The sequence below is a fragment of the Haemorhous mexicanus genome, chromosome 3 (genome assembly GCF_027477595.1).
Source record: "Haemorhous mexicanus isolate bHaeMex1 chromosome 3, bHaeMex1.pri, whole genome shotgun sequence".
NCBI classification, from domain to species: domain Eukaryota; kingdom Metazoa; phylum Chordata; class Aves; order Passeriformes; family Fringillidae; genus Haemorhous; species Haemorhous mexicanus.
Window position 1 is genome coordinate 112,469,344 of NC_082343.1, and position 21,306 is coordinate 112,490,649.

Consider the following 21,306-nt stretch of genomic DNA (forward strand, 5'->3'; position numbering starts at 1 on the left):
CATTCCATTCCATGCCATTCCTCACCACCTCTTCCCTAACCTACCTTACTTCACCCATCCCACCCCTCTTCACTCCCATTCCAACCCATCCTGTACGTCCCTACCCCATCCCATCTTATCCCACCTCTCCCCTACCCTAATCCATCCCATCCCACCCCACCTAATTTCACCCAATCCCCCTCACCCTCAGAGTGGGGGCACGGACACCTTGAGGGAGAGCAGCTTTGCCACGAGAACACAAACACGGCCTGGTTCCTACTGCTCCCTGTGCGCTCGGGTGTCAGGAGCTCCCGCCCGGGCCCACCTGTGTCTCCTCACTGCCCTGTGTCCCTCCCGCCTGTCCCTACACACCTGCCACTTGTCCTCGGTCATCCCTTGTCCCCACACATCCCCTGCCCAGATCGCCTGGCCCCACTCATCTGTCCCCGTACATCCCCGTGCCCTCTCCTCTGTGCCCCGTCCCCTCACGGGCCCCGCTGGTCACCGATTCCCGGAGGGTGGCCGTGGGAGCTGGGGGCGTGGCCCTGGATGCGGGAGGCGGGACCAGCACTCTCTTCGCGTTCTCATTGGTGGCACCTCTTGCCTGTTTAGTCGGAGGCGTTGCTGATTGGGCCGCCCCGTCCTCCACCTTGGCGGGCGCGGCGCGGGCGGGCGCGGGGCGCTCTGAGGGAGCGTTGGGTGCGGAGTGAGGCGGACTCCGGGCGGGCAGGGAAGGGAAGGGCGAGCAAGCGAGCCGCAGGTAAGGGCACGGCCGCCTCCCCAGGGGTCCTTCCCCGCCGGGGCCGCAGCGCTGTCCGGCAGACCTGGGTTATGCAACCGCCCCGCGGTCCTGCCCCGGCGCCGCGCTGCCCTCGGGGCTCCTTTCCCCCGCGGCTCTCGGGGCGCGGGGGATGCGCGGCCAGCCCACTGCCGCCCCTCGGGAGGGACTGGGGCCGGGACCGGTGTCTCCCCCGGTGGGATGCCGAGGAGCTTGTGAGGAGGCATGGGGAAGTGGGAAGGGGGTTTGCGGCCGTGCTGGGAGCAGGTCGGGGTCGCAGCGATGCGGACCCGGACAGCGCTCGGGCAGCTCCGGGCAGGGCTTCGCCGGGAGCCCTTAGAGAGGCTTTTCTCGGGATGCTTTAAACTTGGCTGCTGTAGCCGAGGGGGAATGGCTTTGAAGTGAAGGAAGGTTGGTTTAGATTAGATACTAGGAATAAGTTCTTTACTGTGAGGCCGGTGAAGGCACTGGCAGAGGTTGCCTAGAGAAAATGTGAATACCCCATCCCTGGAAGTGTCCAAGGCCAGCTTCCATGGGGCTTGGAGCAACCTGGGATAGTGGAAGGTTTTCCTGCCCATGGCAGGGGGTTGGAACGAGATGGTTTTTAATATCCCTTCCAACCCAAACCATTCTGTGATTCTGTGATCCCAAGCCAATATAATTTAATGCTTATGTAATAGATAGCTCTCCAAACTTGCTAGTTTGGTTTCTTTCCCCCCCTCACCTCTCCTATATTCTTTTGTACCTCTATAAAATATTGTGTTCCTTTATTTCTTGAGTTTGGAGTTTAATCAAGGTTCATAAAACAATATAGTAAGTTTATACAGCTGAAAGAAATCATATAAATGAGAGTTGTAGTTTAATCAGGCTTACACCAGCTTCTGTCTTTGGCTTTCAAGTTTTGCCCTTGGAAATGGTTTGGTCTTTTAGCTAGTTAGAGTGGCTACCCTGATGAAAAGGAAAACTCCTGTTCTATGAAAATACATTATTAGTGCAGAGAAACTGCTGCATTTATCTTGCAGTGAAGCCAAATGATATGGTTGCCCATCATCCTTGTACAGATGGAGGATGTGAATACTGTGAGAATGTCAAACATTACAGAAAACTGCTAACACATCTCAGTAAATAAGGACAGAAGGAGATTTTCTGTAGATGATCATCTCTGTTAACTGTCTTTGGTACCTTTCACAGCAGGATCTGTCCTATCCTCCTTAAACTTCCAAGAAGTTGTCAGGTGTGTGATTCAGTTTGTCTGTCCCCTTCCAAGTATTGTTGTTTGTGTTCAGATTCAGTAGCTTGGTTTGTCATTCTTTGTGTTGAAAATGTTTGTCATTGCATTGGAGTAATTAATTAAATAAATTATAAATTACTTGATTGTGCTAGCAGGAAATCCTTTTAGAGGAGGAAACTTTGAAATGTTATTCCAAGTCATCATTGTGCCCTGAGTGTTTTCTAGGAGTTAAGCCCTGTGAATGGCTCCTGCTGCAGATAGCTCTGGGTGAGATTTGGGGCACAGTTCTGAATTTCAGGTTCCAAGCTGGAGGGCTGCTGAACGAGTGTTCCACTGACCCCTGTGTGAGGTGACAGCTCTGGCTGAAGGCCGGTGACGCTCTAATGCTGTGTGCCCCTTATGAAACGGGCTTGCTTTAAATAGATTAGCATAGAGGCCAAGTGAAGGTGATCAGGAGGCTTGTTCTGGTTTCTTTGTGTTTGGGGAAGGTTTTTTTTTTTGTTTGGTTTTTTTTTTTTAATGGTTCTTTGAATACTTTAATGTTGCCATGGTTACCATAGTGCCCAACTGATTGAAGCTCAGCTTCTTGACTTTAAGAACAGCACAGGGAATCTTCACACCTGGCACTGGCTGCTCCAAAGTATCACCTTCCTTTTGTGCAGTGGCACTGGAATTTTGTCTTGGTTGGGTTCACCAGTGCCTCCTGGATTGTTTTCTGCAGTGCTGGAGATGCAGATGCTCAGCATGGCCATGCCAGAGTCCCTTTGTGGTCTCAGGATACAGCCCTGGCATGGGAGGCACAGCTGAACCTTTAGTTTGATGTGCATGTCTTGGACTGCTTGAGCTGACCAGTCCTGCTTTAGAGGAATAAAACTGAATAGTCCCTTTGGATGTTAAAAGCTTCCAAAAATAGTTCCCAAGTCTCAGCTAAATTTAATGCGGCTAGAATGTCAATGGAAAGGATTAGAACATTTGGGATTTGCACCAGTTAGCATTTAGAAAAAAAAAAAGAAATAAAATCCTCTTCCTCATATCTGCCACTTTTGTAAGAGGAAAAGTGGATATTGGCACTATTTTTGTGTGGTGCTAACCAAGCTGGAGTGCAGATGTGAGTGGACTTCCCTGTACTGATAATTTTGATTCCTGTAAGGGAATTTGCCCAGTTGGGAGATCAGGGTGAAGGCTGTGGGAGGGGGTCACTGTAGTCCTTGTTGCTTTTGAGGCTGCAAAGGTTCATTAATCCTGTCATGTGAGGTCTGGTTCTGCTCTTTCTAATTAAGTAAAAAGCCTCTATTTAAGTCTATAGGAGCTTTCCACAGTGAAGAATTAGCACTATTAAAAATAAAGCTCATATCCAGTGTTCATTGTGCAGAGTGGAATGAAATTCCAGTAAGTTACTCTGTGACCTTCCCTGATACATTTGTGCTTTCTGCCAGAGCCTTCAGTGTTGGGTCAGTTGGATTCAGCAGGAGATGCAGCCCTATGCTGACACCACTGAAATTGGTAGCTATGCTACTGTAAAGTCAGTGAATATTTTAAGTAAAAAATTATTCTTTCAGTAAAATCTTATTCACTGGGTTTGCTTTCCCCCTTCCTACCTCTCCTCTGCCTTTGAATTATGGTAAAAATTGCTTTTTTGGGGCTTTTTTTTTTTTCAGTAGGAGCCAACATGGAATCCCTATGCTTCTCCTGGACCCTTCTACAAAAGTAACCGCAACTTTTCTTGCTTTATTTTTTTCTCCAAATTTTCTTAATTCCTGCAGATTACGGTTTCCAGGTTTGCACTCAGGACTCAATAATACTTCTAGTTTATAGTGATTATATTTAAAGCTTCTATTTGTAACGTTTTGTTTGCTTTATTCTATTTTTAGTCATGTTGTTTGTCATGGCAAGCAGTGTTTAATAAAAAAAAGTAAAGTTTCCTAGTGATTTCAAGAGATATGTGCCTGTTTCTTAATGTCCCTCAGGGATTCTTTTTAAAAACTCTAAAGACAGGGAAATGTTCACCAAGGAAATGCTGTGTTAGTTTCCATAAAAAGAGTGGATAAATCTGTAAATGCCCAGTGATATAGAAGGCATTGGTCCATTCAGACACTTCATGTCCTCAAATTGTCTTAATTCAATACAATTTCTGCTAAAAATTTTGGCTCTGCAGGGATCTGACTTCATGAGAAAATATACATATTTACCCTTTCAGTTTTATACAAATAAGTGTAATTTTTCAAAGAGAAACTTCAGTGAGCTACTGCTGTTTTCCAGTGAATATAATTTTCTGCTGGCCTCTGTTAATTTTAATTAGAGGTGTACTGTGTCTAAAAATAGTGAGGTAACAGAATGAAGACAGAGCTCCCACTTGGAATCTCTACAGAGATTTTGGTCACAGCATCTCTAGTGCTGAGCACTGACATGACCTGATCTGTGCCAGTGGGAAGGTGTTTGCATTGTGTTTGGAGCCATCCCAAATTAGAAACCTTTGCACACTTGGACCATGGGAGAAGAAATTTAAAAGAAACCTATGTCAGAGTGAAGTGATGTGTAGGGTCTGGGAGGGAAGTGGCTGCTGTGGTTCTCTAAGGGTTAAAACTGCAGCACTCTAGAGGTTCTCATTCTGTGGGATGTATTAAAGTTGAGGGTCCAAACCTTACACCAAATTCAGAAGTAACACAGATAACATTCAGGTGTGCTTTAACTAAAGGGAATAAATGGATTTGGCAAGTGCTCAGCTTTAGCTGGAGGTTCCATGAAGTTGTTTGCCTCAGGTTTGACTCTGCCTCAGTGTCTCAGACTTTTTAGGGGAACAATCCTGACAGAGTTTGCTGTCATGATCACAGGTAAGATTTGGGATAATTTGGCATCAATATTGGGTCTGACTAGTGCCTATATTAGTGTATAATTATTTTTTTTTTTTCATGGCATTGCCTATTTTTTTGAAATTCTGTTTGGCAACTTCTGGTATCTCAAGTAGTTGTAAAAATTTGATTTGGGAGGGGAGAAGCAAATGCATAAATAGATTTGAATTCATTGCATTTTAAAAGGAAGGTAAGCACAGTTTACTGTTATGTGAGGTTTTTTTGGCTGGTTTTTTTTTTTTAATATAAAAAGGATCCTAAGGGGATGGAATTAACTAATTTTGTCAGAAGCTGTGGAAAGGAGCTTTAACATAAATGGGAATGTGATCCAGTGATTGTATTATTGTAACATAAAAGATTACTTTTAATTGGGCTTATTTTATATTGAAATCCAGTTCATGGATGATACATGACTTAGAGTTAATTGTTTTAAGGGATTTGAAATGTAAATTCTTTTATTCTAAATTAGCTGAATAATTGGAAAGAGAATATTTTTTTTAAATCAGAGGACTGCCTGAAGTGGCTAAATAATTTCAAAGAAGCCACAAAACAAAACACTACCAACAACATGACAGCTGAGCCTTCAGGTTTGACAGACATAAAAAAGGATATTTAGTTGTGATTTTTTACATATATATATATATATATATGTAAATTTTTGTATGTGTAACATTATTCATAATATGGAAAAATGTAAGTTTTCCATCTTATGCCTATGGGTAACTTCTGATTGAAGTCTGCTAACAAATGTTGACTCAAGTATGTTTGTCCCCTCTGATTCTCATTGAGCTCAGGCTCATAGGCAGTTTATTTCTCTTGGGGAACATGTATGTGAACATGTGGGGGAACATTTTCTTAGTGAGGTTTCTGTTTTAACTTTGGTGCTGTGCTTTTTAAGGTGCAGTGCATGGTAAAGGATAACCTGTGAAACAACAGTTACTCCATACAGGTATTCTTAACCATCCCATCATAAATTGGGCAGAGGACTTAGGAATCAGGTATAAGTTAACTTACTAGTGGAGGGAACACTAATCAGAGCTCTGGGTGCATCTTAAGAGTAAAAGATGCTCTGAAGGCACAGACACCTACCTGCAAGTCTGGGAGAAAAGCTGGCCAAAACCTTGTGAGACAGTGACTTTCTTAAAAAGACTTGGCCAATACCCAAGTCCCACTGGGCAAAAATGTCTCAATAATTGGCTGGGAAAAAAAAGAATCAAGCTTTTCCTATCCAAGAGCTATAGAAGAGCACGACTACTGTCACATGATGTAAATATTTATTAATTTCTCATTCTGGCTGCTGCAGCATATGTTCATTTCGTTATTGGTTAAAAACCTGAGCTTCATGGTTGTAACTTAAAATCCTGTTCTGTTTTGTTGTCACAGTGGTTTTGCTGAATTCCTAACTTAAAAGCTTTCCTATGTAGTACTTATAATATGGCTCTCCCAGGAGAGAAAAATAAACAACTGTTTTGTGAGGAAGCCTGTAGACTTCTGACTTCTTTCTTAATTGAGATTCTTTGCTTCTCTGCACAATTAACCTTATGCTTTGGGAAAGGAGGTATGAAACTTGTTAGCTTTATCATTATAATCCAGATTCCTACAACTTTAGCAAGTCCAGTGTAACTCTCAGATGGTCAATGTCTTCCCTGGCTGCACGTTGTTTGCCTGCTGTGAATGAAATTCTTCCCACAGCCTGGCACAAATCTGCTCTGCCAGGTAAATTGTGTTTTGTAACACTGGGCTTGAGGTTCATGTCCATAAACCTAATGACACAAGCTAGACATGATGACAAACATGCTTAGAGATGATTGTTTTTGGAGGAGATGATTTATTAAAGGTTTTTGCTAGAGAAAATACTGCATTCTGATGTGAAGTTTCTGGCTGCTATGAGGAATTCTTTCCAGTATTTCCCTGGATGTGTTTACCATGAAATGTGCAGTAACACAAAGCTTAAGTGAGTTGGTTCAAATACCAGAGGCAATGTTGCTGTGAGGGTGAGCTCGCCTACACTAATGTGTACTTGTAGCCATCTCTTCTGCCATTTGTTCAGGCTTCCTCTTTCCAATCAGAATTTAATTTCTAAACTGAAATTAGTTGGAGGTAGTTGTGCTAGTATTGGACTGAGCTGCTGAAAGCAAAGTGTGTATTTGACAGCCTGAAAACCTGTCCTCAGGTTAACACAGTACTTTTGAGCATGGCTTCAGCTTGTGTACTTGAGAACTTCTGTCATTAGCCCTGAGACTCCAGCAATAACAATTACTGATATTTCCATAACATTATGTTATGGAATGATGTGCTCTGTCATCATCCAAATCTCATTTCAGAGCAGAGGTTATATGAAAGGCACAGCCATGGCAAATTAGCTCCATAATTTAGCTTTACTGAGATTAAGTGTAATAAACCCATATGGTTTTATTTTGGACAGCAGTTCTATATAGTGTGTTTGAGCTAATATTTACAGCTATTTATAGAGAATAGCAAGTATGCAAGAGAGCAAGGGCAGAGCAGAACAGATGAGCACACTGAGTTTATGTAACTCTAAATGCTTGTGTTTGGAGGAAAAGCAGCTAATGATTGCATATTGTTATTGAAAGAAACAAATAAAAGGGAATAGATTATTATCCAGTAAACTTCTAGTTAACTTACTGGGGCTCTCTAGATGCAATAAGTTGATGTCTACTAAGGACTGCTACATACCTGATTAAATACTAATTAACACACTGATCATTAATTGAACCTTAACTTACTCCCCTTGGCTGGCATGAAGTTTTCTCTCATAACAACCGTAGTGATACCATTTAATGTATGGGCTCATTATGTGTGCCCATCATTTTGTGTGCCTTAAAATTACCTTTCTCTACTGATGCATTTGGGATAAAGGCTCCAAAATCAGCAGGACTTTCCTAAAAGTGCTGAAAGTCATCTTGAGTCTGCTCTTCCCTTAACTTGCTATGTAATTTTATGTTATTTGCTATGCTATACTATGTTATTTGCTACCTAGTGTGATTAAGATGCAAAGAAATTGCTAATGGGCTTTGAAAACCAGCGTAAGTTCTGTACTTAAACTGTAAAACAAAATTGGCTGTGTTTTGTGTAGCAGAGATATGTCTTGGTTGTACTGGTTTTTGATGATGCTGTGTTCATGCTCCTTTCCATAATGGTCTTTTTTTTTTTTTTTTTTTTTTTCTTGAAGCCTGGTTTAAATTTCAAACTTATTTTCAAAGTTCTTCTTACCCTGATCATTATGCTTCCAAAGCTGCCTGTGGACTCAAAAGCACCAACAGCCTTCCCAGTAACAAACATGTTTCTTTTAAACCCAAATACAGCACAGTGTTTTCTCATAGGGCAAGGGGCCCTTAAGTAATGTCTCTTCTGCTTGTGTTCAGAAGCTTGTACTGGCATGTTTAGGCCTTTTCTGTGCTAATAAATGAAGCTAAAGCCCCTGTTTGAATCTTGGTGAGACTGGTCTCAGTGCCCTGTGTCAGAGGCCGATTGTTGCCTTGGAACTGTGTGAAATTTACTATGTACAAACAGAGCCCCCAGACTTAAGAATCTCAGGGTTACCTTGTGGGTGTGGAACATTTAAATTCCTTGTGTAACTGTGTGATGTTATTTTCTCTGTGCTGCCAGGAATGAGGGGAGATTCTTACTTCTTTGGAATGCGGGGCCTTGGCCAGTATGGCTGCATCCCGGAGGATGGAGGACAGTTCCTACTCTACTCTATCAATGGAGACAATGGCCTGAAGAGATGTTTTGCAGAGGAAGATTTTAATGAAATAATTGATTTCAACGATCTCCCAAATTCTCTCTTCGCCTGTAATGTTCACCAGTCTGTGTTTGAGGATGAGGACAGTAAGGTACAGTGTCTGTTTCCAAATTTTCCCTGTAAGAGAAACCTATGCTTTATATCTGTTTATTGCTGTCAGTGAAACAGTTTCATCTGTTTCATGCAAAGAAACTTGATTACAAATATGACTTCTTTCTAAGGTGACAGCAGCATTCTGCTTTGACATTTATTTCAAGAGCTTAAAAGCCTTTTTGTCAGCTGAGGTCAACAAAAAAATGGTTTTTTTGTTGAGATTTGCAGAATAGTGAAATGGAGGTTTGTGTCTTCATGGCAACATTGGCTGCAGGGATGGTGGGAATAGCAAAGTCAAACATGTGATTGCTGCTCCTGCTTGCTGATCACAGATCACTGAGATGGGAGGCTGCCTTTCTGTATTTTCTCCCAGAATTAGAGAATCCTTAGGTTGGCAAAGACCTTTAAGATTGAGTCCAACCATTAGCCCAGCACTGCAAGTCACACTAAACTGTGTCCCCAAGTGCCACATGTACACTTCTTTTAAACCCCTCTAGGGCTGGTGACTCAACCCCTTCTCTGGGCAGCCTGTTCCAATGCTTGACAACCCTTTTGGTGGATAATTTTTTCCTAATATCCAAGCTAAACCTCCCCTGGCATGCCTTGAGACCTTTTCCTTATGTCTTACTGATTGCTAATTTGGATAAGAGACGACCACCTGCTTCACTCCATCCTCCTTTCATGTACTTGTAGAGAAGAGAGATAAGGTCTGGCATGTTTTAAATTATCAGTACAGTAATACTGTGTTCTCACTGTCATTCACTTCAGATTTTCTAGATAAAAACACATGAGAAACTTCATGAAAATGTTTTGAACTCTGCAATTAATCTAAAATAATGTTGAGAACAACATGGTCTTTAGATAATAATAATAATAACAAAAAATCATCTCTTGTTGTTCAGTTCCTGTTTCTTAGTCTAGTACTATTTCTGACTGAGACTTCAAGAATATAAAACTGATAGCTTGGGACTTTATTGTCTCATGAAATGAGTCTGAGCTAATTGTTGTACTTGAGTGTCCTGTTCAGGATTTTCAATTCAGAAACAAGCTGGCAGTGGTACAGTGGATTTTGCCTGAAACTGTCTGAAGTACCCAGAAAACAACTACAAAATCACTGGGACCAGAGCTAGCCAGAATGGACAACGACTTTTTAGTGGGGGGATTTCCAAATAAAAGAGGAATAAAACAAGATTTCTAAGGATGCAGGCTCCCTGTTAAAGGTGCTGAAAGTGATGTCTGGTGAGGCTGTACAAGTGGAATTATTTGGGTTTTGTTTTTTTGGGCATTTTTGTCTTCTGTAATAATGTCTTGTATGTTTGAGTAATATGGATTACTGCTGCAATATAAGCTTTAAAATGGGCATTTATATCTTACAAATTCTGCACTCTAAATTGCAATTTTGAAAAACAGTTTCCTATTTTATTTAACAGGCCTTTCGCTAATAAGCATCTTGCATTTACATTCTGCCATTTTCCAGAATTTTCTTACCATCTGGTAATGAATGTGACTAAAGTTGAAGGGGTCTGAAAGCCCAGTTTTAAAGGGAGAAAATAGAAGCCCACCTGGAAGTAGAGAATCTCTCTGTTTACCCTGCAGAGATTCTATCCCCACTTGCTCCTGAGCTTTCCCTTTTGAGAGCTGCATTCTGGTATTTAGCTGATGGCTTAGTTAGAAAATGGCATGGGTGATTATGTAAGTATGTGGGATAGCAATCCCCAAAGACTTGCAGGACTTAAGGATGTGTCTTAAGAATAGCAGCTGGGTTGTGGAGGTGGATGTTCTGTGCCACGTGCAGGTCTGTGAATGCCCTGTGCCTGCTGTGGGTTGAAGCTCTGTTTGCAGGTAAGTGGTTACTCCTCTAAGTCTCTATTTAACAAGATGGGATTACCTTCAGATTTCTCATTAAATACAAGAACCTGGGGAGTTGATGATGGTTTTTATTATTCCTGTAGAACATGTTCTTGTGTTCCCAGTTGATTAATATCCATAATCCTTTCTATTAATAACTGTTGCTGCAAGATAAGAGCACACATGAATTCAAAATAAAAATATTGTCAAGTTGCTAAGCTAAATTTTAAAATCTCACATGACCACTATTCATAAATGGTGCTAACAATCATATCTTCAATTATATATTGACCCAAAGTATATGTAATGGTACATGAAGCTTCTAAAAAGTATGTACTGCAGTAATGGTTATATCTAAAATTGTTTAGTTGTGGTGTTCATTCTGCAGAAAGTAAAGCTTTTTGTAATGTATTTTTGACTTTTACTCTTGACCTGCACTTTTAGGAGTAAAGTAAAGGTATGATTGGAAGTTACAAGTTAGCTAGTAAAAGAAGCCAGAGAAGGCCCTCATTGTAAATGGCTGGTTTGATTTGGTGTGGAAAGTTCTGAGTGGCTTTAGCATGGAACAGCATTAAAGTAAAGAAGTAACCCTGTCAGTTCTAAAGTTGCATTATCTAAGGTGCCCAAGGGGCTGAAATGTCAAGTTCAAACTTCTAACACACTGATATCTAAGCAATGCACTCACTAAAGACAGGTTTTAATTGGAAGGCATTTAACTCCTTTGTATCAGATACAGGGTGAATTCCAGATTGTGCTGGAATGTGGACTTGCAGCAGCTACTGGCAGCACGTACACCTGTGCTGGGGATAAGCTGATTTGGTTTGTTCTGAGTCCTGTGTCACAAATACCCTTTCACCAGTGCTGTGTGTCTACAATCCCTCTTAGAAGGGATTCAGTCTCCTGTCAAAAGCAATGATGGCACCTGCAGGGAGCCTGAGTTTGCGTGTTCATTCTCTGAAGGTGAGGAATTCTGGCAGCTGAAGGCCATGTCCTTTGCAGGGAAGACACAGGCTTGAGTTTTCTCCTTGCTGGCACCCTGAGGTCTCACTATGCTGAGCCTGAAGAGTTGTGAACTTTGGGATCTGAAGATGAGTTTGCCATCAGGCTTCAAGGAAGCTGCTTGGAACTGACTGCCCTGAAACACTGAAGAAAAGGGGAGTACAGATTAATGCTACCTACGACTGATCTTGCTTCTGGTCAAAAAATATTTCCCTCCCTTCCAGGCTGTGTTCCTGGAAAGAAATGTGTGCTTGGATCAGGAGAATGCCCCAGATAACTGGGTCCATACTATGGGCATTTAAGGATTTGTGTAGGATGTTTTTAGCAGCTTTGGAAGGATTGCAGCTTGCTATAGCTGAGGGGAGGTGACTTTGCTTATCTCCACTCCCATCATGGACAGCCTTCCTCCTATGGAAAATGAAATTGTATCTTCTTTACAGTGTGCTTGAAATACAGAGCTTTTTAGTTCCTAAAATCCAGCAAAGGTGTGGAGAAGATTATCCAACAGGATAATCTGTTGCTAAGCTGGGATCACATTTGGTTGTGCCCCTGTCACTGTCCTGTGTTCTGATCATTTGTTTTGGCATAAAGCTGTTCATGGTAGGGGCAGATTAATTTGGTGTTTTGGAGTGTACAGCACTGACTTGGCTGGGTCATGGAAGTCCTACTGTAAAGAAGCAAAAAATAAAATTATGCCTTAACCCTGGGTTTTGTCACATTGATGGAACTATTTATGTGTGAGCAAGATAAGGCAAAACTAAGACTTATTTTTGGCTGGTAGTGTGACTGAATGGGAGGTGCTGCTCCTTTTAGCTTTCCTGATAAAGCAGGTGTGTTGGTGAGCCAAAGGCCATGACTCTGATAACTCCTGAGGGTGGGCATTCCAGTGTTTCAGCAATTAATTGCTACCCATAGCCCTTAAACTCTGACTGGTAACTCTTTTGTTGTGCTTCTGTTATGCATCTATCACTGTTTGTAAAACCAACCTTTCTGTTCTGTGACTCCAACTTCCTTCAGGCTGGGGCTGGTAAACACACTGTCAAAGTGAAGCATCTTTGTCTCTTACTATGGTTTCTTCAGATGCTGTAGTGCCTCAGGAAACACTTACTTACACAAAGCTAATAATATTCATTATTAGAATATGTTTTCATGAGGGAAGGATGTGTTTCCTCAAGCATTTTAGAAGCTGCATGCTCCTTTTTTTACCATTCTTTTGGCTCAAATTGGAAGGAGCACCAGTTAAACTTGATGGTTTTATTTCAGGTAAACAAAGATTCATCACTTTCTGAGCATTTTAGTTATGCTGAAACTGCCTAGGCAGTGATAGCCAAAGTCCACCAAGTTCTTTTTCTTGCCAATGTAATCTAAGCCAATAGGAGATACTATTGTTATTTCTGCATGAGAAAATACTGATCAAATGTTTCCAGTTCTGGAATTTCCAGCATGAGGAAGATGTAGACATACTGGAGTGAGGTCACAGAGGTGAAGGGATGGGAGCCTGTCTGCTCTGAAGAAAGACCAAGGGAACTGTGCCTGTTGAGTTGGAGAAGGCTCAGGTGGATCTGAGCAGTGTGTGTGAACCCCTGAAGACAGAGTGCAAACAGGGCTGAACCAGATTCTTTTCAGGGCTGCCAGGTGCCAGGAGCAGAGGCCACAGGCATCCACTGAAACGCAGGAGGTTCCCTCTGAACATCAGGAAACATTTTTTACTGTGGTAGTGGTACCACAGGGTGCCTAGGCAGGTGGTGCAGTCTCTCTCTCCCCATGGAGATACTCTAAGCTGTCTGGACTTGGTCCTGGGTAACTGAGCTCAAGCTGACCCTGCTTGAGCTTGGGGGTGTGTTGGAAAGGTTGACCTTCAGAGGTCCTTTCCAACCTCCTCCAATCTGTGATTCTATGAACATTTCTTGAAGTGTATACTAATTCCTCTGATGCAGAGGGCCAGTGTGGGAATGCAAGATTGGGGAGTGAAGGTGATTAAAAATGCATTTTCTGAATCGAGAGCTTAATGGAGGTGGGGTGGGGCAGGAAGGAGAAAAGTCAAACTAACAAGCCAGTGGAAAAGATAATCCTATTTTAATAGAAGGCCTTTACTATGAAAACAATTACTCTTTTCATGAGGGATTCTTTCACATTATGACTTTATTTACATATATTGGATGATTGCTTGTTCTTACTGCAGAAGCCTCTGTTAGACTTCCTCTGACTTTTTTTTTTGTTTTTAAGATGCATTATTGAACTTGGATCCTGAAAAATATTTAAGGCTCCCTCAGGTGGGTGCTGAAATATTTGTCCACGGGAGATGCTTTAAGAGCTCTTTGTAGCCTTACTTGTAAAGGCTTTTTTCCCTTTGTACTTGCATTCAGATTTCTCAACAAAGCCCATTTTCATGCTGCTATTTTTATTTTTAAAGTTCAGTGAAAGACACTGGACTGCTCACTGGTGTGCTGTGTTGTCTTTTGTATGTTAATTCTGGAACTGAAGCTTTCTGCTGATGCTTTGACTGAAGCAGATAATTGAAATGTGTCTGTTCAGTTCTCCTTTTAAACAAAGTGGAGCCAGTGTGTCTGCTGCCATGTGTGAAATGTTTCTTCAGTTCCCTTTTCTTACAGGCTAATTCAAGATGATGCTCTGGGAGGCTCTAGGCAGGATGTGTGTCTGCAGGGGAAGGAAAATCTGTTCCTTTTGACATGAGTTTTAAGCATCTAGATTGTGAAGTCAGAATCTCTTTGTTCATATTACATCACTGAAGCCTCTAGGTGTTGAGTCATCATTATATTTAGAGGGTGGCACACTTCTTTTTAGTCTAATATTAGTATTCAAGCCTGGACCCAGTGGAAGGTCACCCTAGCAAAGATGAAGTCAGGCTCCAAGGCTGGAAAGGAATGCAGGCTTCACTTTGCCTTCCTGGTACACTTGCTGTTGCTTTGTTTTACTTTCAGTTTTTCTACCTTTTAAGGTTGGTGCTGGTTGATATGATAATGTTATCAGAAGCTGCTGCTTGAAGCAGACTGTGCCTCATGCTGTGGAATCTACCTACTTGTCTTTGTCCTGCTTTATTAATGAGATGAGTGTTATCCCTGTCATTCTGTGAAAATGGAAGTGTTTCTTTACTATGCTCTGTTTGTGCATCTCATAAAATGAAAATACAGAGAGCTTGCAAAGAGTGGCTGCAGGAGCAGTGTCCTTCATGAATCACAGCTGCCCCCGGGAATCCTATTTTGCACTTTTCCCTGGGTGCTTGTTTGCAGACAGCCAAGCACTGCTTTTTTTGTATGCAATTTTGGAAGCACTAAAATAAAGCTTTAGGAGGCTGTTCTTGCTTTAAGAAATATGCAGTCTGAAGTTCATTTTCTATTGCATTTTTTTTCGGTAACTAATTTCAAATACTTCTCCTATGACCCATTTCTGAGCAATACAGTGTTTTGTCTGAAAACACCTGTGATCTTCCATGCTCTGCATTTGATATTCCATCTGACTGCTGGAGTGGTAAGCCTGATTTTTTCAGCCTCATTATGCATGTTCTCTCTACAACTGAAAGAAGCTGTTGATATTTAGCCTTAAAATGGCCTTGAACCAAAGGGAGGGTAGGTTGACATTAGATGTTAAGAAGAAATTTTTTACTGTGAGAGTGATGAGGCCCTGGCACAGGTTGCCAAGAGATGTGAATGCCCCATCCCTGGAAGTGTTCAAGGCCAGCTTGGTTGGAGCTTGGAGCAGCCTGGTCTAGTGGAAGGTGTCCCTGCCCGTGGCAGGGACTGGAACTAGATCATTTCTTAGATCCCTTCCAACTCAAACAATTCTAGAATACTGCATTTGTCCTTCATAAACTTCCCTTTTACCCCGTGGTGTAGCTGCTGGACCTTGTAATCCAGCTCTGTGTTGGCACATGGAATGGGATGGGGTGTCACAGCTCCTCCCTGTAGCTGTTGTTCCTGTGCTTTGCTCACAGGTCAGGGGTGAGTTCTGTTGAGGAGCTCCAATAAGAAGAGCAGTAACTTCATGAAGTTGGATGTATTGTAGCATGTGAACTCTCTAAACATGACTTGCAGTAAGATCCACAAAGCGTCTCAGTGTCTGGAACTCCTTAGGTCTCAAGCCACAGTAACCATAAGGAGCTGAGGTTTTACTGGAGAAGGGGAAGTAGGGAAGTTCACCTTCACTGACATTTGGGATCTGTTGAGTATTCATTGTGGTTCAGAGGCAGAAAATGAGTTAATTTTGATTGGTGTGTTTTGCATATTCAGAATGTCAATGCATATTTATAAGGAGATGATTTAAGGCTGTTCTTGTAGCTCTTAACAAGACAACTTGCATTTATGTATGTATGTAGGGTCTGATGGTAATTTCCTCTGAGGTGATCTGCAGAATTTCCAAAGGAGCTGTAAGGAGTTGTCAGTGTAGTTTAGGCATTCCTTCCATCTTCTCTTGGGTTGTTCTGGAGATGATGCTGTTAGCATGCAAGAATTACCCAGCTCTGAATATTCCTCAATTGCATCAATATTCTGCTTTGAAAATGTAGTTTGGTGTTTTTGTGGTGCTGCTGGTGTTGTTTTCTTTTTAAACAAAAAAGCTCCTCAACCAAACAGAAAGTTAGTAACAAGTATTTCTGGGTCTGAAAGGCCACTGTCTGTCATGTGGATGCTGTCTAATAATTGTTACAGTACTTGAGGTTATTTTCCCATCTATGCACAGTGTTCTTGGTAGCACAAATGCCCCCGTTTCGATGGGAGAACGTGCCTGGCAAAAAACCAACTGGGTTAAAGGTAGGCCTGTATTCCTTGCAGCTGAAATCTGAAGTAGTGCTTCAAAGCATTTAACTATACTAGTTGTTTGTAAATTACAAAAATAACCTGATTAATGTTCTTTCCAGAACACACAAGACAGCAGTTACTGTCTGCTTTTTAAATTTGGAAACGTACTTTTTTCCTTAAGAGCAACTATGGAAAAATTCTTCTAGTGTTGGCTTTCTGTGGCTGTGTTCTACTCTGCAGTCTAGAGGGAATGTGTTATCTCAAACCAGGATGGGTGGGAAATCTTTCCTGGGAAAGGACCATTCAAGGTATTTCCTTTTTTTTTTTTTAACAGGAATATAATTTTCTTACCAGTTCTACTAAAATACAGACTTCTGAATAATTAGACGTTTTAACAAAGGCGTTAGTAAATCCATGCCAAGGTTTATGTGGGCCTTCTGTTATGACATGAGTAAACAGGCTCTGGGAGCCATAGGGAATTGCAAAGTCTTGTGTGTAATTCAGTAAAAAAATCATCCTCTTAATTGCTCCTTTCTCCATCACAATGGTCACTGTAGGATTAACTGTGGGTAGGTCTGATTTAGATATTCCTAAACACTGTACAAATTTAGGTTAAGATTCCACTTGGCAGTTGTCTGTCTCCTGTAATAGGTTGAACTAAATTCCTGGACTCAAATGCCTTTTGATCTTTGAGGAAGTTGGATCTGGCCTGGAACACTGAGGCTGGTGTGGCTTTCCTCTGATCTCCAGCAGGGTTAGCTGAAACAGGGATTCAGCCAGGGACTTCTGCTGACTGAGTTTTGGTGTTGGTAGAGCTTTCCTTCTGATTATCCTTCTTGAAAATACTGGAGTTTGACTGCATGGGTACAGAATATTGAGCTTTTGTTCTCCAGGATAGCAGGGTATATTGTTTTCTGGGATGATAAGATTTATTGTAACTGGTGATACTTGCTATTCTTGAGCAGTGTTACTCCTGTTTGGTTTTTTTCCCCTTTTTCTTTCTTATCTGGCAATCTAAGTCATGGCATGTTTTTATAAAGCAATAAAAGCCAAGATGATAAGATAGCAGGTCACACTTGGAATAAAGCACAGCCATGAACTCTGCAGGAACTTCCTTGGGCCTCATTGAAACTGACGCTGGCATGTTGCATATTAAAGGAAGGAGACAACCCTTCTGGTATCTGCTGACACGAGCAAGAGCTACAGCTCCCAAAGGGAAAAGCTGCCTTTATGTAATTTATAGAAGAGTCTTTGGTTTGTTCCACTAAGTAGTTCTTATCAGCAAATATCTGCTAATAATCAAACACAGTTTTGCCCTTCTCCGTCCAGCAAACTGTCACTCTGAAGTCAACAAAAATCCTGTTTTTCTAGCTGATAGTAATCAAAAAGTGCAGTAAAGCCATTCTAATGTGGTTAGGGCAACAGCTGTTCTTTATTTTAATAGCATCAGAGGTCCTAATCCAACCACAAGTTCTGATATCAGTTTTCTGGCCCAAGGAAAAGGCTGCTAAATGAAGGTCAGCCTTCATTAGCAGTGCACAAAGACACTGCATTTACAGAAGCAACCCTATAGTTTAATCACATTCAAAACAGTAAATTTACAACTGTAATTTCCACTTATTTAAGGGAATTTCTCAAATATTTCATACAAAATATGTGTTACCGCTGTGCAAGAGTTAAATGCAATTAATAAACTAATGGTTAATAGAGGTGGGTAAAAAATACTGCTTGGAGAGGAATATTGTCTTAGAAAAGGAGGGATATGGGGAGGTGGTGTGAGAAAATAGAGGGTGGAGAAGGGAGAGATGGTGGCTTTAAGATTGTGGCATTAATTAAGAATTTGCAACAGATTTGAGCACAAAAGTGAGAGATCGTAGTTGATCAAGGTGATGCAAATTATCAGTTACTTCTGTGCATTTGAAAACATCAAATTATCAGTTACTTCTGTGCATTTGAAAACATGTTTTCTTCTGTGCCAGATGAATTCCTGTTTCTTTTCCAGCTAATGGAAATTTTAGCATTTGCTGCAGTAGTGCAAGGATTTCTCCATGGTTTTGTTCTCAGGTCCAATCCCAGCACAACAAGATCTGCTGATACCATTCCACCAGTGAGGATCTTGCTCAAATTCTCAATCTCCTGTGTAGTGTGTAGGAATGTACTTTTTAAATTTGTTTTGGTTTAATGTGATTACTTTTAGGGTGTTTTCTTCTAATTTGATTGCATTTTCTGGACACTCTACCCTATTTAAGTTGCATAACTTTTGTACTGGCTTTGAAACTTAATCCAGAGGCATTGCAGATATGGTAGATGTAAAGTGTTTGTCTCAGAGGGATAAGAGAAGACTTCCATGTGATAGGGTCTGATGAGCTGGAAGTTCAGATGACAGTAAATGGGAAAAAAAATTACAATATCTCTGGCAAGAGAGTAATGAAAGCAACTCTTGCACTGCAGCAGGGTGGACTCAGATCTGTGTGTGTTGGCTTTACCTGGTCTTGTGGTGAGTTACAAAAGTATAAAGACGTTGTAAGACTGCAGCATGCAGAATATAGAAATGTTCCATTTCATTTTACTGGATCCAGCACTGGGGAGAAATCGGATGGTTTCATCCCTGTGTTTCCAGTGTGTGGTTGCCTTACAAGGAAAGAGCAAGCTGGGAACTTCAAAAGATCCTGAGGAAATGAGGTATCAGCCCTGAAAGGGGAGGGAGACATCCCCTGTGTTAAGGCCTCCATATCAGACTGACATGTACCATGGGCTGACTTACAAAAGCCATGATAAAGTCAAGAAACCCATGTTTCTTTCATTTTTATTCTTCATTGCTCTTTTGGATACTGATTGTTTTTTCTGTTTCTTCTTCTAAGGTTTTGGTGATTTTTTTTTTCTTTTTCCTTTTAATTTGATTTTGTTTGTTTTTTTTTGTTTTGGATTTTGTGTATCCCTGAAAGCAAAGACAGTTCATTCAGGCTGAAATACCAGCAGTCTTGAAAATAATTAAATGGGTATTTCACATGGCTGAGGTTGTGTTGCATTGAGCCACAGGGCCATCTGAATCAGCCTTCTGCCAGTTTGGGGACTGAAGTTATTTTTACATGGTTTTCTTTGAGTTCCTGGGACAGGGCCATGTACAGACTGAAAGCACTGACATAGCCCAGAGGCTGCCTCCTGTGTGATATCAAACATTTTTAATGTACGTCAACAAGTTGGCACTGCTTGCTTTCACTTTTTTGTCTTTGCAAAGCTTCTGTGTGGATTCTCCCAGGAATGTTTCCTTAACAAGCAGAGACCCAATTTGGGATATATATTAGATGCTTAAATGAGCAACTTCTGGACCCATTCAGTTCTTATATACTGGTGATCCTGTTCCTCTGTATAAACATGCAGGACTGCTTCAAACTGTCGGACTTGAGGGATTTGGTCACAGACACTTCCAAATTCCTTTGAAGTCTGCTGCTGCCAACAGGAGCTGTGGAAATATATCACTGAATGCTGTTATGTTGTCCTTCCTTTCTGTGTCCTTCTGGAAACCCCTTTATCTTTTGCATCTTTAACTACAAATCTTCCTTTCAGGTATTTCTTTACCTGCTGTCCATTCTACCTGCTGTGTGCTCTGTGATTGCTCTTGTTTCCCTCACAGTTAATAGGGAAAACCAGCCCAAATAATATAGAAATGTTTCTTAGGAATATAATCTCTCTTCCTGTTTTTCTATTCAAATTTCAAATGATTTAAATGAAAAAGCTTATATCATTTAATAAGTATTTCCCAAAGAAATTGTTTTGTTGTCTTAATCAATTGCTCTTACAGTTCTGAATGGAAGTTTTTCTGGCTCCCTGCTGGTTTTTGACCTATATGTAGCAGATGCAGTTTGTCCTGTGCATGTATTTAGATTTTGAGAATTTTTTTGGTGGAGCTGTCATGTAGTGAAGCACAGTTCTGATTATCTATTCAGAACCCTGCTGCATCCCAGTCTTTCTGTTGATCTAAAATGTATGATGTGATTGATGCCGTGTGGCGACAGCACAAGCAGCTGCTTAAAATAGCTGGTCCAAGCTACGTGTCTGTATTCCATGTGTTTACTTCAGGCCTAAGAATTAAATCCTTATCTGATATTTGTCAGTCTTGAAACAGAAAGAGATGGATGTACACCTTATCAGTAGCTTGAGTGAAGATGAGATTTTTCCATGTCTTCCATTCCCAGCACAACCCTGTATTTTTCCAGCCTGTTCTTTCTCTAACTAACAGGAGGAAGGAGAAAAAAAAGTGCTACACAGATCTGCATTGGGTATGAGAATAAGTTTAGTGTAAAAAAACAACTACTTTCTAGTGGTATAACTGAAGGGCAGAAGGGGTGATGGAGTTTGAAGGAGAACAATAACAGGCACTGGATTTTCAGAAAATTCTTGATATGGTGAAAATCATGTGAAGACAGTGACATTTTTAGAATTTTATGTGCTTTATGTACTGCTAATATGCAGTATAGTGTTTCTGGGTTATCCAGTCTCCTTGAAATATTTAGTACCTGTCTTGCTTTTTCTTCCACATTGGCAGTTAATGCCCTCCCTGCCTTATTTTGTTATTGAGGATCTTCAGCTACCCTTTATCCACATTCTTGTAGCATAAGGACTACTGTTAACCCTAGACCTAAAAAACATGAGTTATGTCAGTATTGTGAATGATTTTAAGAGAATTTTAGGTTCTTTTTAATGCATTCTGGCTTTTGACCGAAGTTGCCACCTGTATGTTGATTTTTTTTCTTTTTTATTTTTTGAGGTTGTATCTTAGGTGTGTGTTTGGCAAGGTAAAAGGGAGTGTATTTGCTACTGGCATTCTTGCACAGAAACTGATGTAAATTGGGGTAAAAACACTGATACTGTGGAGTTTGAGATTAAAATTATGAAAGTGAAAAGCACCATTCCACTTCTTTCTGATGTCTCCTTGCGTCTGAATATGATGCAGCAAGTCACCTTGGTAGTGAAGGTGAACTTGATTTATACACACTTAGACCATTTAC

At 41.1% G+C, this 21,306-nt stretch overlaps 1 protein-coding gene across 1 annotated transcript in view; it reads left to right on the plus strand.

Moving 5' to 3' along the window:
• The first annotated feature begins 667 nt into the window (after nt 1-667).
• Nucleotides 668-21,306, plus strand: part of RCAN2 (regulator of calcineurin 2) — an 84,814-nt gene continuing 64,175 nt past the window's right edge. The window contains exons 1-2 of the mRNA XM_059843041.1: nt 668-739; nt 8,468-8,694. Coding sequence (XP_059699024.1) covers nt 8,470-8,694 — 225 coding nt within the window. The 5' untranslated portion in view covers nt 668-739; nt 8,468-8,469. The remainder of the gene's footprint in view (nt 740-8,467; nt 8,695-21,306) is intronic.